This window comes from Crinia signifera, chromosome 6, assembly GCF_055691185.1.
Source record: "Crinia signifera chromosome 6, ASM5569118v1, whole genome shotgun sequence".
Classification (NCBI taxonomy): domain Eukaryota; kingdom Metazoa; phylum Chordata; class Amphibia; order Anura; family Myobatrachidae; genus Crinia; species Crinia signifera.
In genome coordinates this window covers 36,630,344-36,649,314 of record NC_139222.1, presented here as the reverse complement: position 1 = coordinate 36,649,314, position 18,971 = coordinate 36,630,344, and the positions used below count along the sequence as shown (strand labels likewise).

The following is an 18,971-nucleotide window of genomic DNA, read 5'->3' as shown; positions in this document are numbered from 1 at the left end:
GACCCCCAGATTTTTTGTCCCCCGTATTTTTGGAACCAGGACCGATCCAAGAGTCCGGGGCTGTTTTCAGAAATACAGCGGATCCCTACGCTTTTTGTCCCCTGTATTTTTGGAACCAGGTTCGGCTCAATGAGCCCAGGGCTGGTTATGCTCAGGAGGGGGGACCCCACAGCATTTTTTTTAAACACAAATTCGCACATTTCCTCAAATTCGCATATTTTCATGCCTAAAAATCCCACATTTTCCTGACTAAAAGTTGCACATTATCGCACTTAAATATGCGAATTGCATAATGCTATAAATGATAATGGGCGAATTTGAAAATGACTAAAAAACGCATTCTATTGAATGTCACCCAAGGAGTTATATAATCCTCCTCTGTCTCTCTTGTTTATGTGGATACATATAGTACAATAAATAAAACGTATTCAGACATAATTGTTGCAGGGGGGGAAGTCGGGTAGGGTAAGTGACAGCTTAGAGCAGGCATCTCCAAACGATGGCCCACCAGCTGTTGTGAAAGTACAAGTCCCATCATGCCTTGCCACAGTTTTGCTATTAGGGAATGCTAAAACTATGGCAAGGCATGCTGGGATGTGTAGTTTCACAACAACTGGAGGGCCACAGTTTGGACATGCCAGGTATAGATCTATCTTTATCGCAACATGTTAATGGTATAGCAATGTAAAAATGAACATATAGGAACTTGCATCAACAAATCATAAAATAAAATAAAAATTAAAAACTCTTTCCCTCTCTCTCCCGCCCATTCAGCTGTGAAGGGGACATAGTTTAATAAATGAGTTTCTGCATATCTCTTAACCTGGAGCCAGAAGCTTCTAACCATTGGCCAAACATGTGTGAAATATTTTTTATCTGGACAGATTGTTTTATTTAACAAAATGTTGAATTGCAAAAATATTTTTCCAGATTGGTATGTTGGATGTGAGGATTCATTTGAATTAAGAATTTCAATAAATGTATTTATCTAGAAGACTGATGTCAACAGTATTGTCTCCTCTAACATAAGGCAACCACTGGTCAATTGTTTTAATGTCACCAAAGGATTAAACTATATGAAGGTCTAACAATTTTATCTATATCGTCAGTCACTCTGAATGGTATGTGGGAGTGCCTTGAGCTGTAGCGGTTTTTACCTATGGGCTGCATGACATGCAGCCCCCCAGGTAAAATCCACCACTATGCTCTGAATAGGTGAAACCAGATGCAGTCTGTGAGACTGGCAGTAACTTCCTATTGGACGTCAGACCTCCAGTAACCCAAGGCAGTCCAATTGGGAGGTGTTCTCTTTGGGATGCTTCAATGGGCTGCTGCAGCCCATAGAATCCGAGGTCTGCACACGTGCAGTACAGAGGCCGATGCTGTGCGTGCGCCGGTCCCAGTGCCTGTCATAAGAAGTGTACAGCCTATCAACTTTAGTCTGTTACTTTGCCTTCAGTCACTTGTGCTGGCCTCAGACTTCTGTTCTTTATTATTGAAAACATTTTATAGGTCGTCTATGGCCTCTGATCTAGTTCTTCATGGAAACATTCAATGGCAACAGCACCAGCCATAGCTTATGTGAAGCCCTAGGTAAGATTTTGGTTGGTGCCCCTAGCACTGTCACTAGCTCTGCCCCTGCACATTGCTCCTTATTCACATTTCACCACACTGTATTGCTCCTTATTCATATTACACCACACTGTATTGCTCCTTATTCATATTACACCACACTGTATTGCTCCTTATTACCACTGCAACACACAATAGTGCCTTTTATACACATTATGCCTTACCATAGTGCACCTTATACAAATAATGTCCGTTACACATTATACCACAAGTAGTGATGTCCATATACATATAATACCACACAGTAATGCTGCTTACACATATGCTGTACATTACCCAGCCTGGACTCTGCAGGTATTGTAGCCTGGGCTGTCAGTCAGTGCATGCTTATTCTGCTGGACTCCACATTGCACATACTGTAGGAGGAGGAGCGGTACTTGTGTATTATCTGGGCGCCCATCGCATCGCATACCACTAATTCAGGTATGTGATGGGATGCGATGGGACCCGATTTCCGGGGGCACAGACCCTCACTGTGCAATAAAATATTGCATTGTATCGCATGCCATTACAAATGGCATGCGATGTGATGCGATATTAAATTGTACAGGCACCCTGATGGGTGATTACTATGTTAAATGCACCCCCATTGTTAACGACACCCCCACTATCAACGCCCACCCGAAGGGTGGCGAGAGCACCGAGCCCGCAAAGGGCGGCGGTACGCGTCCTCCGACCTTTTCATACCCCCACTATCCACGTCGGCGTGGAGTCGACTATAGATAGTGTGGCGAGCGGACGCGGATTACATGTGAAGTAATCCGCGTTCCCACACGGGGCTCGCTGCGCTGGCCACGCTTCGGGCACGGTGGCTCGCTGCGCTCATCACAGTATCTTAAATCAACTCCACGCCGACGTGGATAGTGGGGGTATGAAAAGGTCGGAGGACGCGTACCGCTGCGCTCGCCACGCTTCGGGTGGGCGTTGATAGAGGGGGTGGCGTTAACAATGGTGCATTTAACATAGTAATCACCCATCAGGGTGCCTGAACAATGAAAAATCGTGTCCAATTTGGTCGCATCGCATGTAATCGGATTGCATGTGATGCGACCAAAACTATGTCGTACGATGGAAATCTTGGGCGCCCAGATAATACACAAGTATTATTTGCAGCTGGCATGCAAATAAGCCCTCCACCAGGAAAGGCGGCCATTTTTGTTACTGCCTACTGCTGCCCCACTGTTCCTTCTCTCTGCACTGATGCTACTGCTGGCACAGTTGTATGAACTGCATGCGGTTGTATGAACATGACAAAGATTTAGAGAACACAAAACAAAAGAAAAATAAAAGAAGAAAATCTTGTGATCATGAATTTCCTATATATATATATATATTTAAAATATCTGGGATTAACCCAGTTTGTATAGACTAAGGGCCTGATTCAGACCTACTCGCAGCCTAGTGAACAGGTCTGCACCCCCCCACCCCACCCGAGAACACATCCCCTTGCACGCGGCCAAAGGGAAGAGAATTAATTCGATGGTCACCAACCATCGAATGGTTTCTCTCCCCTCCGGGAGAGAAACCATTTTTTTCGCTGCAGATTGTCAAAAAGGGGGCGGGCGCTTACATCATTGGATTCCCAGGGGAACGCCCAGTATTTTCATGGGGACGCCCATAAAACGCTGGTCGTTGCCCTGCTCCGGCCCCCAATCTGGAGCGTATGGCCCGGCGAGTGTGAAACTTGCCAAAAGCCATTTGGTCTAGGGATGGCCATTGTTGCCATTGCCATCAATGGTTGCCATCGATGGCAATTCTGCAACTGGCCATCGATAGTGCTTAACTATGCAATGGATGACCATCGATATTTTTACATATCGATGGTCATCCATAGTATTTGATTGGTTGGCCTGTGGGCCAATCAAATCACAGGGGGCGGGGCTTCACGGGTGTCGGGGGCAGAGCTATGCTCCGTGTCCCGGCACTTTGAAAGAAAAAAAAAGCAAAACATCGTTTTGCTATTCCATTGATGGAGGGAAACCATCTGGTTCTCCCCCATTGATGGCAAAAGTATTCAACATCGGCCAAGAACCATTGCTGATTTCGAATCATCGATGGTTGATGGCCATCCCTAATTTGGTCTTGGGGGTTGCACATGCGCATATACGACAAACCCCCCACCATCGGACAAGGGACTGAATTCGGACCCGAACAAACATGTCTGAATCGGCCCCTAAATACGGATTAATCTAAAGTTTATTGGCGGACTATCTTTTTATCTGTAGTTGTAATCGGATCTACATATCAGAAGCCCCCATCAGGTGGATGTGATGAAACCATTCATCATTGCCGTATCAGCTGTGGACCAGGGAAGGCAGCGCATACCAGGATGTGGAGACCTGCATTAGGTGGTACGGGTGGAGAGTATAGGAGAGATCAGGAGAGTCAGTCATTTGTGAAGAGAGTGGTGCCCAGGGCTTAAAGTGGTCATGGAGAGGTGGTGGAACTCTCTGCCACCTAATTTCCTCTCTACCTTTAGGCAGAAAAAGGTAGGGGGGGAAGGGGGAGAGGGAAATGTCAGAAGAGCCCCCGTCAGAAGAGTTGGTTTATCAGAAGACAGAGGAGAATTTAATCTTGAGGATTGGAATGGGACATTATTGAGGGCTCAGTTATAGGAGGAGTTGGGGAACCCTGGGAGTGGCTTACTGTCCAGGGTGGATCAGAGTCCGGGATGCTATACCCAAGGCAGAGGAGATACAGTGGGTGGGTCACAGATTCATAGTACAGAGGCAGCACTCATCCTCGGACGCAGAGGCACACAGCATCTCAGAGAGCTGACTGTGGAGGAATCTGATTGCGAGGTACTGAGGTACTGCGGTTAGAGCTGAGCAGAACATCTGGATGAGGTAAAAAATCAGCACTTCGCTCTCTTTTATGGAAACATAATACAGCCTGTAATTAACACATACAGTAGCTTCTAGATAATTCGCCACTGCTCCTATATAAGGGTATTCAGAGATGAATATTTCAAAATAGTTCGGAACAATCCCAATAACTCGAAACACCAAACAAACGATTCTTCATCAGATAGGGTTAAATTTTGGTGTGAGGTTTTGCTGGATAATACCCACACAATAATGTGGTCTGGAGCAGTGTGCATGCAGCAGGAATCACTGTGGTGGATTCCTGCTGCATGCACACTGCTGCATTTTAAAAAAAAATTCAGAATACTCGACTTCTCGTTCACATGATTGCAATGAGCCATTTTTTTGTTCAACCTCCCACTTGCTCCTGAGGAAGCCGGAATACGGATGATCTGGGGAAACGCGTTGAGCCTATTGAATCACCATCACTGAGACTTTGGCCAGGATATAGGATATACATGGGATGGACATTTGATCTGCAACACAATTCCTGAAATTACAGACCACCACAGGAAGGACCTGCATTACAAACACGCAATTGTGGGGGATCCACCTACATCCAGAATTATTACCAGACTGTGAACAAGTGGATTGTCATCAGGGTGTCAGGCTCTTAGGAGGATTGGAGGTTTGCCAGCAGGTACAGCTATATGTGATAACAGCTTCACCCCTAATTTCTCCAAACTCCCTTGAGTCCAATCAGGGCTGAGTTATGCACCTCCATGGAGACGCATCGGCCAACCATGCTAGCAGCCTCTGTAACGCTAGGACAGCGCTACAGAGGCTGTTATCTGCGCAGGAGAAAGCCGGCTCACCCCGCTGTCAGTGCGGGGTGAGCTGGTTCTGCAGCACTGGACCAGCACTGGGCCCTGGATTGGTAAGTATGTTGGTGTAAAAGTAAGGTGTGTGTTTGTTTGTTTGTGTGTGTGTGTCTTTTATTTTAACATTCTTTTTACAGGTGGACTAGTCCCCGTATGCTGGGACTTGTAGTTCACCTGTATAAAGCAATGTTAAGAATGTCTGATTTAACCCTATCAGGCTGGCGTCCAATGCCCTGGGTTGCCGGTGACAGCCCCGGGCTTCAGCCCTGGACGGGTGAAGCCTGGGGGGACCCCTTTATTGGAGGGGGGGTCCCCACTCCTCCATGTACCCCGTCCAAGGCTGACCAGCCACGGTGCTCATGTTTCAGCCAGGGGACTTTATGTAAAAAGTGTCCCCCAGCTGTGGCATGACACCGCGGGCTGTTGGAGCCCGGTGCTGGTTTCAAAAATACGGGGGACCCCCAGATTTTTTGTCCCCCGTATTTTTGGAACCAGGACCGATCCAAGAGTGCGGGGCTGTTTTCAGAAATACAGCGGATCCCTACGCTTTTTGTCCCCTGTATTTTTGGAACCAGGTTTGGCTCAATGAGCCCAGGGCTGGTTATGCTCAGGAGGGGGGACCCCACAGCATTATTTTTTTTTAAACACAAATTCGCACATTTCCTCAAATTCGCATATTTTCATGCCTAAAAATCCCACATTTTCCTGACTAAAATTTGCACATTATCACACTTGAATATGCGAATTGCATAATGCTATAAATGATAATGGGAGAATTTGAAAATGACTAAAAAACGCATTCTATTAAATGTCACCCAAGGAGTTATATAATCCTCCTCTGTCTCTCTTGTTTATGTGGATACATATAGTAGCATAAATAAAACTTATTCAGGCATGTCCAAATGATGGCCCACCAGCTGTTGTGAAAGTACAAGTCCCATCATGCCTTGCCACAGTTTTGCTATTAGGGAATGCTAAAACTATGGCAAGGCATGCTGGGATGTGTAGTTTCACAACAACTGGAGGGCCACAGTTTGGACATGCCAGGTATAGATCTATCTTTATCGCGACATGTTAATGGTATAGCAATGTAAAAATGAACATATAGGAACTCGCATCAACAAATCATAAAATAAAAAATAAATAAAAAACTCTTTCCCTCTCTCTCCCGCCCATTCAGCTGTGAAGGGGACATAGTTTAATAAATGAGTTTCTGCATATCTCTTAACCTGGAGCCAGAAGCTTCTAACCATTGGGCAAACATATGTGAAATATTTTTTATCTGGACAGATTGTTTTATTTAACAAAATGTTGAATTGCAAAAATATTTTTCCAGATTGGTATGTTGGATGTGAGGATTCATTTGAATTAAGAATTTCAATAAATGTATTTATCTAGAAGACTGATGTCAACAGTATTGTCTCCTCTAACATAAGGCAACCACTGGTCAATTGTTTTAATGTCACCAAAGGATTTATCTATATGAAGGTCTAACAATTTTATCTATATCGTCAGCCACTCTGAATGGTATGTGGGAGTGCCTTGAGCTGTAGCGGTTTTTACCTATGGGCTGCATGACATGCAGCCCCCCAGGTAAAATCCACCACTATGCTCTGAATAGGTGAAACCAGATGCAGTCTGTGAGACTGGCAGTAACTTCCTATTGGACGTCAGACCTCCAGTAACCCAAGGCAGTCCAATTGGGAGGTGTTCTCTCCGGGGTGCTTCAATGGGCTGCTGCAGCCCATAGAATCCGAGGTCTGCACACGTGCAGTACAGAGGCCGATGCTGTGCGTGCGCCGGTCCCAGTGCCTGTCATAAGAAGTGTACAGCCTATCAACTTTAGTCTGTTACTTTGCCTTCAGTCACTTGTGCTGGCCTCAGACTTCTGTTCTTTATTATTGAAAACATTTTATAGGTCGTCTATGGCCTCTGATCTAGTTCCTCATGGAAACATTCAATGGCAACAGCACCAGCCATAGCTTATGTGAAGCCCTAGGTAAGATTTTGGTTGGTGCCCCTAGCACTGTCACTAGCTCTGCTCCTGCACATTGCTCCTTATTCACATTTCACCACACTGTATTGCTCCTTATTCATATTACATCACACTGTATTGCTCCTTATTCATATTACACCACACTGTTTTGCTCCTTATTCATATTACACCACACTGTATTGCTCCTTATTACCACTGCAACACACAATAGTGCCTTTTATACACATTATGCCTTACCATAGTGCAACTTATACAAATAATGTCCGTTACACATTATACCACAAGTAGTGATGTCCATATACATATAATACCACACAGTAATGCTGCTTACACATATGCTGTACATTACCCAGCCTGGACTCTGCAGGTATTGTAGCCTGGGCTGTCAGTCAGTGCATGCTTATTCTGATGGACTCCACATTGCACATACTATAGGAGGAGGAGCGGTACTTGTGTATTATCTAGGTGCCCATCGCATCGCATATCACTAACTCAGGTATGTGATGGGATGTGATGGGACCCGATTTCCGGGCGCACAGACCCTCGCTGTGCAATAAAATATTGCATCGTATCGCATGCCGTTACAAATGGCATGCGATGTGATGCGATATTAAATTGTACAGGCACCCTGATGGGTGATTACTATGTTAAATGCACCCCCATTGTTAACGCCATCCCCACTATCAACGCCCACCCTAGGGGGGCCAGCGCACCGAGCCCGCAAAGGGCGGCTGTACGCGTCCTCCGACCTTTTCATACCCCCACTATCCACGTCGGCGTGGAGTTGACTATAGATAGTGTGGCGAGCGGACGCGGATTACATGTGAAGTAATCCGCGTCCCCACGCGGGGCTCGCTGCGCTGGCCACGCTTCGGGCACGGTGGCTCGCTGCGCTCATCACAGTATCTTAAATCAACTCCACGCCGACGTGGATAGTGGGGGTATGAAAAGGTCGGAGGACGCGTACCGCTGCGCTCGCCACGCTTCGGGTGGGCGTTGATAGAGGGGGTGGCGTTAACAATGGTGCATTTAACATAGTAATCACCCATCAGGGTGCCTGAACAATGAAAAATCGGGTCCAATTTGGTCGCATCGCATGTCTGAATCGGCCCCTAAATACTGATTAATCTAAAGTTTATTGGCGGACTATCTTTTTATCTGTAGATGTAATCGGATCTACATATCAGAAGCCCCCATCAGGTGGATGTGATGAAAGCATTCATCATTGCCGTCTCAGCTGTGGACCAGGGAAGGCAGCGCATACCAGGATGTGGACACCTGCATTAGGTGGTACGGGTGGAGAGTATTGGAGAGATCAGGAGAGTCAGTCATTTGTGAAGAGAGTGGTGCCCAGGGCTTAAAGTGGTCATGGAGAGGTGGTGGAACTCTCTGCCACCTAATTTCCTCTCTACCTTTAGGCAGAAAAAGGTAGGGGGGGAAGGGGGAGAGGGAAATGTCAGAAGAGCCCCCATCAGAAGAGCCGGTTTATCAGAAGACAGAGGAGAATTTAATCTTGAGGATTGGAATGGGGCATCATTGAGGGCTCAGTTATAGGAGGAGGTGGGGAACCCTGGGAGTGGCTTACTGTCCAGGGTGGATCAGAGTCCGGGATGCTATACCCAAGGCAGAGGAGATACAGTGGGTGGGTCACAGATTCATAGTACAGGGCAGCACTCATCCTCGGACGCAGAGGCACACAGCATCTCAGAGAGCTGACTGTGGAGGAATCTGATTGCGAGGTACTGAGGCACTGCGGATAGAGCTGAGCAGAACATCTGGATGAGGTAAAAAAATCAGCACTTCGCTCTCTTTTATGGAAACATAATACAGCCTGTAATTAACACATACAGTAGCTTCTAGATAATTAACCCTCTGAGGGGAAGACTTTAACTACAAGGATGAAATCCTTTCAGATGGTTATAGAACGTAGGAATGCGTCATCACTGACGCAGAATATAATACAACTACAGTAACTGCTTACAAAGAGCTTTATGTTGATTTAAACTGATAAACTCTTTTTTAGACATAAAAAAAACATTGTACCGATACAAATATTTGACATTTTTTTTAATATACAATTTTTATTAAGGCCAAATATTTGACTTTAAAAGAATCGCATTCGTACTTTATATTGGTAGAGCAAAGTAAATGTGAATAGGTACACATCCATCGTCTAGGTAGACAGTCAATGGGTCGAAACTTGGAAAGGTCGATATGAGCATGTCATGATTGTCAAATAAGTCTTGTGGGATCTCAACGATCACTGTATGGCGCATGCGCAATCCACGGGAAGTTTGCTTACTGATTTCTAGACGTGAGTTAAAAAGTTCCCAGCTCTGCTCTAAAAATCAATGTGCTGACTGGATGGAACGATTGATCATACAGGGCAACATTGACATTCATTTTAATATAAATATTTCTGAGGCGTCATTTTATTGTAGTCCGTAGTGCAGCACCATATTGGCAGAGATGTTTTCCAAATGCAGAGAGTATGGATTCATGATTTTTTTTTTTTTACAGTAACTGATCTTTTAAAAGAAACTATGGGTGGGGCAGATTTTTTAACATTATTTTTACTACAATAACTTGAAAAAGGGTGTTTTCCCACCCATGTCACATTATGTGGGTTATTCTGGTTTACTCGCAAAGCTGTGAATTTTAAATGTCATTTAAATGCTGGCCGCCGCCCGCATGAACACCCACTCACTGCATGATAAAGAAGTGGGTATTTGTGCCGCGCTCTGTCACTGAAATTCTACAGGTGGTTTGACAAAATATAATAAGGCAGTATTCAATGTGAATACTGGCGACGTGCAGTGAATCCTGTTACATTCGCCACTGCTCGCTGCGTTTCGGAGCCTCGCTGGCTCCGGTATTCAACGACCGGCGAATTTGAGCTCCTGCGGCGGACGCTGCAGGGAGCCTGAGGATGGTGGCAGGCAGGGAGATGGAAGTCTCCCTGCCTGCCCCAGAACGTTTGTGGGGGGGAGGTGGGCTCCCCGGGTGCCAGGCAGCACAGGCTGCCCCCCCGGGGGTGCCAGCAGGGGACCGGGTATATTCACTACACCCGATCATGCATATGTAATGATCGGGTGCAGTGAATATATGAATATCTAATGAGCGGCTCGGCTCCGGCCCCCTGCTGGCTGGTCTGTGTAAAAAAAAAATATATATATATATTTTTTTTAATAAAATATATATTCATGTGCTTACAGCACATGAATAAAAATAGCATGCCCCTCCTCAGAATAAAATTCCAGATTTTTTTACACCAATTGTAAAAAACAAAACACTTTATTTTAAAAGTTCACCTTCCACTTGACCATAAAAAGATAGCGATTGCTACTCGGTGAATCATGGCGAAAAAAACCTTGAAATGTATTCGCCATCTGGTCATTGAATAGGGTGATTCATCGTTTTAGTCAGAAATTCGCCTTACAGCACAAAATCGCCATAAAAACATGGCGAATCAGCCTCATTGAATACCGCCCATAGTGTTGTTTATTCAATTACACATGTAGCTATACCAGTGGTTCCCAAACTGTGCGCCTAGGCTCCCTGGGGTGCCTCGGAGCACTTGCAGGGGTGCCTCAGATTGGTGGTCCAGAACCAATGAAATAGGCAAAATCAGTGCTCATGGCTTCCAATTATAAAATATGTGGGTAAATAGAAGTAAATCATGTTCCTCACCACATAACTGGACCTAAGGATACAATTTAATCACAACTTTTTTTTATTCAATATTTTTTCTGAAACTCTTAGTAACAAACTTTTGGCCTAGGGGTGCCTTGAAAAATATTATTATAAATTAGGGTGCCGTGATTCAAAAAGTTTGGGAACCACTGAGCTATACACACAAGATGATTGGCCTTTTCAATGTACTGTCTAGTCCAGGGCTGGGCAACATCGGCCCTCCAGATGTTAGTGAACTACACATCCCAGGATGCTTTGCATTAGTTTTGCTATGTGGCCATGCTGAAACTGATGCAAGGCATGCTGGGATGTGTAGTTCATCAACATCTGGAGGGCCGGTGTTGCCCAGCCCTGGTCTAGTCATTGGAGGCTAGAAAAGTAAATTCCTTCAAGGTCAATGATCACTTAAAATATGAATGACATACAAAGTAGCGCATGAAAGATGTGTCTGAAATACACAAAACAAATATATATGAAAGAAGAAAAATAGGAAAAAATAATGCCAAAATAATGCAGAAATAGTGGAGCATAAATTGTAGGTTCAATATATTGTGTGGTGTGTACACTCAGATTGGATGCTGTGTACACAATAATGTCTGGGTTTCTAAAAGAAATCCTGAATTCTTGCAGTGTGAAATGGTGAAGCGGCGTTCCGCTATTTGTAATCCTTTATGGGTGATTGGTCCTTCAAAAGAATGGTGGTACCTGTGCGCACCCACTCACTGCATGCACAGCGAATCTCCCTGAATCATTCCATGATCTGCGACCATCAAATAATTTCGACAGCGCTCGCAGTTCTAAAGGACCTTCCTGGCGGCAGGGACGCCTGCGATCCGTTGTGATGGATCACATGCGTCCCTGCTTCCCGCCCACCCCAGAATGGGTGGTCGGTCGCCTAGTCGGGTCTGATGCGTGCATCGGACCCGACTGCATGTCAGGGAGTGGCGATTTGGTCCGATTTAACGGGCCGATTGGTCGCAATCGGACCAAATCGCCTTGGTGTATGGTTTGCGGCGCCCTGTACAGGAAGAGGGCAGGCAGCTAACGTCCGCTGATGTCAGCTGCCCCCCCCCCCCCCCGCAGCCACGTAACTGGCGAATATCCATGGGAACACCCAGAGTTTTCATGGGAACGCCCATAAAAAGCTGGGAGTTCCTATGGGCACGACCACAGCCTGTTGCCCCATGCCCCCACCCGCACTGCTGTTTGCGAGAGGCTGGGTAATAATATACCAAACCCGCTCGCACAAAGAGTCTGCTTATGCGACACTCGCGCGGTGAAGCGCCCGAAAAAGGGGTGCGGCCTATGCAAAATGGGGGTGCGGCTTATGCAAATTAGACTGCGCCCACATTTACGGCCGCGAATAGACGCTGTGATTATCTCCCGTGGCAACCTCCCCCGCCCGAGGGACACTGCCGGCGGGTGGGACAGCGGGACAGGCCCTGATTATCGGGACTGTCCCGCTAATATGTTGGTATCTCCTGAATGCATTAAATGGCTTTTGGAGCAGGATGTCGGTTTTTCGGGCTCCCTTCTGCTCCTGTGACCACCGGTGCAGTAAAGTGACCACCCCAATGTCACGTCACCATTTTGCTGAATGCGACCGCAGTTTAAGAGGTCGCACATGCACTCAGCATGGTTGCGCACCTGCGCATAAGTGTGGATACTTACCAGTAAAAACATACATTTATCCATATAGTACAGGGGTGGCCAACCTGTGGCTCTTGTGCCGCATGTGGCTCTTTTATTAATGAGATGCTGCTCTCCGACTGAGGGGAATCACTGTGATTCCGTATCTGGATGACCTGCTGTTCAAAGCAGAGTCGGCGGAGAGGTTGCAGAGTCACTTGGAAGAAGCCATCAGGTTTTTGAAAGTTCACTGTTGGCTTTTAAACTTACAAAAGTCTCAGCTTGTGCCGTCACAGAGAATCCAGTTCCTGGGGGTTGTCCTGGATACCCATCTACACCGGGTATTTCTGCCAGAAACAAAGGCCAGGGACATAGCCACCTTGGTGCGGGAGATCCTGGGGCCTCAGAGTCCATCGGTTTGGAGGCGTCTCAAACTGCTGGGAAAAATGGTGGCGACTTTCGAGACGCTACAGTTTGCCAGGTTCCACTCTCGAGTGTTCCAGTGGAACATCCTGACATCCTGGTCAGGGAATACTCAGACCATGAAGTCAGAGCACATAGTGTTGTCTCCAGAAACACGGTCTTCCCTGCAATGGTGGATGGAGGTGGATTCCCTTCAGTGGAGTCGGTCTCTGCAGTCCTGGGACTGGCTGGTAGTCACTACCGACGCCAGTCTCAGGGGCTGGGGGGCAGTGGTTCTGGACCTGCGCCTTCAGGGCTTATGGACCTCGGAGGAGTCTGCTTTGCCGATCAATATCTTGGAACTGCGGGCTGTGTGGAAAGTGATATCTCTGGCAGGAGAAAGATTGCAAGGTCTTCCTTTGAGGATTCAGACGGACGCCAAGGCTGTGGCGTACCTGAATCATCACGGAGGCACACGCAGCAAGCTGGCCATGTGGGAGGTTTCCTGGATCTTCTTGTGGGCGGAACAAAATGTTCCAGCGTTATCAGCGATATTCATCCCAGGGGTGGAGAATGTCGAGGCCGATTTCCTGAGCAGGGAGGAACTGCTAGAGGGGGAATGGAGCCTGAACCCACAGGTATTTCATCAGATTACAGTGAAGTGGGGAACTCCGGATGTGGACCTGATGGCATCAAGGTTCAATCATCAGGTACCCAGGTTCTATGCCAGGACAAGAGATCCACTGGCCGAAGCAGTGGATGCAATGACTATCCCCTGGGAGGGGAATCTGCTTTATGTTTTCCCGCCGTTTCCAATGCTGGCGAGAGTGTTGAAAAGAATCCAGTCCCAAGGAATTCCGGTGATTCTAGTAGCTCCAGATTGGCCAAGGAGGTCCTGGTACTCGAGGGTTCAGAGATTGTCTGTGCACTCGTGGCGTCTACCTCTGAGGTCAGATCTGTTAAGCCAAGGGCCGTTCTTCCACCTGGATTCAGCTCGGCTAAATTTGATGGCTTGGCTATTGAGACCGCTATCTTGAAGAACAAGGGTTTCTCGGAGGCTGTGGTTAACACCATGGTGAAAGCTAGGAAGTCAGTGTCTTCAGCTAACTATTATAGGGTCTGGAAGACCTATATTAAGTGGTGTGAAAGGCAGAAGTCGCATACATCGCGATTTCGACTTTCTAAATTGCTGGAGTTTTTTCAGGATGGTTTCTCGTCTGGGTTAAGCCTTCAGTCACTCAAGGTACAGATATCGGCCTTGTCGATTTATTTCCAGAAAAGGATAGCATTGCTACCGGAGGTGCAAACTTTCCTGCAAGGGGTTTCACGATTGAAACCTCCCTACAAGCAACCAGTGGCTCCATGGGATTTATCGCTGGTACTGGAGTGTCTTCAAAAGGCGCCTTTTGAGCCGTTGAGGTCGGCCGACCTTAAGTTCCTTACATGGAAGTTTGTCTTTTTGTTGGCAGTTGCGTCAGCAAAGAGAGTATAGGAGTTGAAAGCATTGTCTTGCAAGTCTCCTTTTCTTATATTTCATGATGACAGGGCTGTTCTTCGAACAGTACCCCAATTTTTGCCAAAAGTAGTCTCTGCTTTTCATTTGAATCAGGAGATAGCTCTGCCTGTGTTCCAACCCCCAGAGGGTTCAAGGAAAAGGGACAAATTGAGGAATTTGGACATTGTGCGCGCCTTGCGCATTTATGTGGACAGGGTGAAGGGTGTCAGGAAGACTGACACTTTGCTAGTCTTGTATGATGTGCACAAGATTGGTTGGCCTGCCTCTAAGCAGACCATTGCTAGGTGGTTGCGTTTCGTCATTGCCTTTGCATATACTAAGGTTGGTAGGCCTGTTCCGGCCAGGATAAATGCGCATACCACCAGGTCGGTCGCCACCTCTTGGGCGGTTCGACATGGGGCCACAGCTGAGCAGGTTTGCAGGGCCGCCACTTGGTCATCTGTTCACACTTTTGCCAAATTCTATAGGTTCCATGAGTTCGCGTCGGAGGACGCATCATTCGGGCGAGCAGTGATGAGAGCTGCAGACCTGAGCGTACCCTCCCAAAGGACCGGCTCTTGAACGTCTCAATGTTGAGCTGTGTCACCAGGACCATCGAAAGAGAAAAAGGGATTTTTGTAAGAACTTACCATTCGTATCCCTTTCTCTGATATGGTCCTGGTGACACAGCGATCCCTCCCTTACGCTCAGTAAGTATGCCAGTGTTCATGATGTTTCATGTTATATATGGTTGAAAAGTTAATTTTTTTTAAATTGTGCTTATAATATGTGCAGGCGTTTGTACTGAGTTAATGTATTCCGGTGGCTTTGCAAGATTGAACTGAGGAGTCTAGGATGCAGAAGGGAGGAGCCTACCCTCCAAAAGCTTTAGGATAGGTGCCTGGCTCCTACGGACCCTCCTACATCCCAATGTTGAGCTGTGTCACCAGGACCATATCAGAGAAAGGGATTCGAACGGTAAGTTCTTACAAAAATCCCTTTTTTTGTCAGAAAGAGTGAACTAGAATTAGGGCCTCAGTTCCTGCTGGAGCCTGCTGAAAAATAGCAGCCCTGGGTACTGCACTGGGTACTTACACACAAACAATGAATAAAGAAGAGACAAATTGATTTTGATATTTAGTGTTTTTTGTTGTTGTTGTAATGTGCAGCTTGTATAATGCTGCGTGGAGGCAGAACAATCACACATGGAATTTATGGTGTATACTATTGGGGTGCAGTATACACCCAAAAAATAAAGAACAGCAAAATTTATTTTTATGTTGTATTTTTTTTATGGGCGGGGCTTGTATAACACTGCGTGGACCGTGGAGGCAGAACAATCACACACGCAACTTATTCTGACAGTAGTATATGGTGTATTGGATTGCAGTGCAGCACTCCACAATGGGAAAAAAATTAAAAGCTGATTGACAGCCTGCCTGTGTACTACTGTACCCCACTACACCGACTGACAGCCTGCCTAACACATGACCAGTACAATTACTAAGTATATATATAAAATGAATAACCCAACACACACACCCCTCTGCAGTCTGCACAGCACAAACTCCTGCTCTGCACTGCCACAAACCCCTCTGCACGGCATAACACCCATCTGAGTCTGCACAGCACCAACCCCTCTGAAGTCTGCACTGCACAAGCACAACACCCCCTCCGCATTGCACAACACCCCTCTGCACACTGACAACACCCCTCTGCACAACACCCAGACCCCACTGCAGACCTGTGACTGTGAAATGGCGCCGAATTCTTGGGACGCCAAGCTTTTATAGACTATGCGTCTCGCGAGAATCCAACACCAGATTCCCAGGTTCAGCCGCTCGGGTTTCCAAACAAAGCCGGAAACTCACAAGCGTGGCTCGTGGGACATCTGGCCGGCTGTGTTCGGAGCGGTTCGGATTCCATGGAATCCGGACTGCTCATCTCTAATTTATACTGTACTATAATGAACTCAGACATTTTGGTTTATAACATATAGGTAGTAATCTCCTCCCGGTGATTTACACAGTAGGAGATCATATATAAGTTGAACTTGATGGACTAATGTCTTTTTTTAAACCTCAACAACTATGTTACTGTGTAACGGGGCAAGCGCAAATGTAAAACATGACCTCAGTAAAGGGTGAGAAAACCCTCAGCAGTTAAGGGGTTAATGAAGGGGCAACTATATAACCAGATGACTGTCATATGATTTGTTTATAATAAAACAAAGGAAAGAGTATTGCCATAGAATTTTATTATCATCAATGACTGCTATTTACTATACACAACATTAGTTAATGCTACCTATGACAAAGAGCATTAGTGACAGCCATCTAATACAGACACCTTTCGTTAATTATACCCTATACTACAGACATTACTAGTCACTACCGTATACTACAGACATTACTAGTGACTGCCGTATACTACAGACATTACTAGTGACTGCCGTATACTACAGACATTTGACTGCCGTATACTACAGACATTACTAGTGACTGCCCTATACTACAGACTTTTGACTGCCGTATACTACAGACATTACTAGTGACTGCCGTATACTACAGACATTTGACTGCCGTATACTACAGACATTGCTAGTGACTGCCCTATACTACAGACTTTTGACTGCCGTATACTACAGACATTACTAGTGACTGCTGTCTACTACAGACATGGCTAGTGACTGCCGTATACTGCAGACATGGCTAGTGACTGCCGTATACTGCAGCCATTGCTAGTGATTGCCATATACTGCAGCCATTGCTAGTGACTGCCGTTTACTACAGACGTTTGCCTGCCGTATACTACAGACATGGCTAGTGACTGCCGTATACTACAGACATGGCTAGTGACTGCCGTATACTACAGCCATTGCTAGTGACTGCCGTTTACTGCAGACATTGGTAGTGACTGCCGTATACTGCAGACATTACTAGTGGCCACCATATACTACAGGCAATATTAGTCACTGCATATAGTATAGACATTTGTGACTGCCATATATTATACACACCATTAGTGATTAAATCAATGTAACCAATTAATAGTTAATATTTCATAATAATTTTCTAGGGTGTATCAGGAGCTGAGATTGCCTGAGATTGTGAAACGGACAATTTATTTCTGCCAACATTTGGACATTGGCCGTTATTCTGATTGAGTCGGACGGCTGCGTGTTCGGTCGGACAGCTGATGTATTGTGTTTGCGCATGTGCAGAGGCGTTTCTGCGCATGTGCGAACGCTGCGCACGTCCGCATACGGCGTGAATTCCGTAAGAAACCGATTGGTTGGAACAATCCGAGCAGCAGGTGTAGAGGGGCATGAAGAGCTGTTTGGGCTCATTACCATATGCGTATGCCCCGCGTTTCATGGGCGTTCACATGAAAACTCTGGGCCTACGTATGGTAATCCGGCCGTGACGCACGTGTGGGAGTGGGCAGCTGACATAGCCGGATGTCAGCTGCCCGCCCATATCCCTGCTTTCACACGGAGAAATGTCCGAGTGGTCTGGAGCACTCGGAGCTGTCTAATCGATCGGTCCATCATTCGATAGTCGGCGACCATTGGAGGATGGGGGCGGTTCCCACAGATGGAGGAGGTGTTCACGTGAAACATCAACTCGTGGTCCGTTCGCTCGGCGTTCTTACAGCATTCGGACGGTGTGAGCGATCCGTACGGTAGGTGGGGCTAAGAACACTGGGTGGCCGTCCGAAAATACGCATCCGTCCGAGTCAACTAGAATAAGGCCCATTGTACAAAGTTAATCAATGTCCGAGTGCATTAATTGTAGGATGTTTTCAGCTCCTAGTTAAATCTGGGATCATGATGGTTTGACCTTGTTAAACATACAACTCGTCCATGTAATGAAGCTGTGTTAGCAAGTCGCACACAAAATCGCTCTATATTGTTGGACATGTTTAGAGCTTTTTTGGGGGTGAGTTGTATTCATCAAATGTTTCAAATCACTTACAAATACACAATGACAGCACATACAGTATGCACCAAATAAACATTTATATAACTACTTCTAACCTTAAAAATAAAATAAACATTTATTTGTCAAAATAGGTCATTTTTGCATCTGTTTCCCTAAGCTCATTGCTATGCTATCTGGTGCACAAGCAGCTTCTGGTGATTAAAATGTTATATGCCTCATATCTATATAATGTGTGTACTAGTGATTATATCTACATACAAAATGTTATGCTACAGTGTTTTCCAGCCAAACACTGTAACATAATTTGGTAGGCAGTTCTCCTGCCCCTGTCTATGTACAGATGGAGCCGCTTTCTTCAGATGGGCACCTAGCATGACTTATCACCTTGCGCCAGGTCCCCCATGCGCCAGGAATGGGGCGCGCACTAGACGCACCCATGCTCCCATTCTCGGCAATGGGACGTGTGACCCTGTGAGGCGCTTGCGCGTCCCCACC

The 18,971-nt window shown here is 46.3% G+C and overlaps 1 protein-coding gene across 1 annotated transcript in view; it reads left to right on the top strand.

The window, feature by feature from the left end:
* Window positions 1-4,400: 4,400 nt before the first annotated feature.
* The window catches only part of LOC146006915 (putative glycine N-acyltransferase-like protein 1B), a 56,801-nt gene continuing 42,230 nt past the window's right edge, over window positions 4,401-18,971 (top strand). Inside the window, exon 1 of the mRNA XM_083145355.1 lies at window positions 4,401-4,478. Within this exon, the coding sequence (XP_083001481.1) occupies window positions 4,474-4,478 (5 nt within the window). The 5' untranslated portion in view covers window positions 4,401-4,473. The remainder of the gene's footprint in view (window positions 4,479-18,971) is intronic.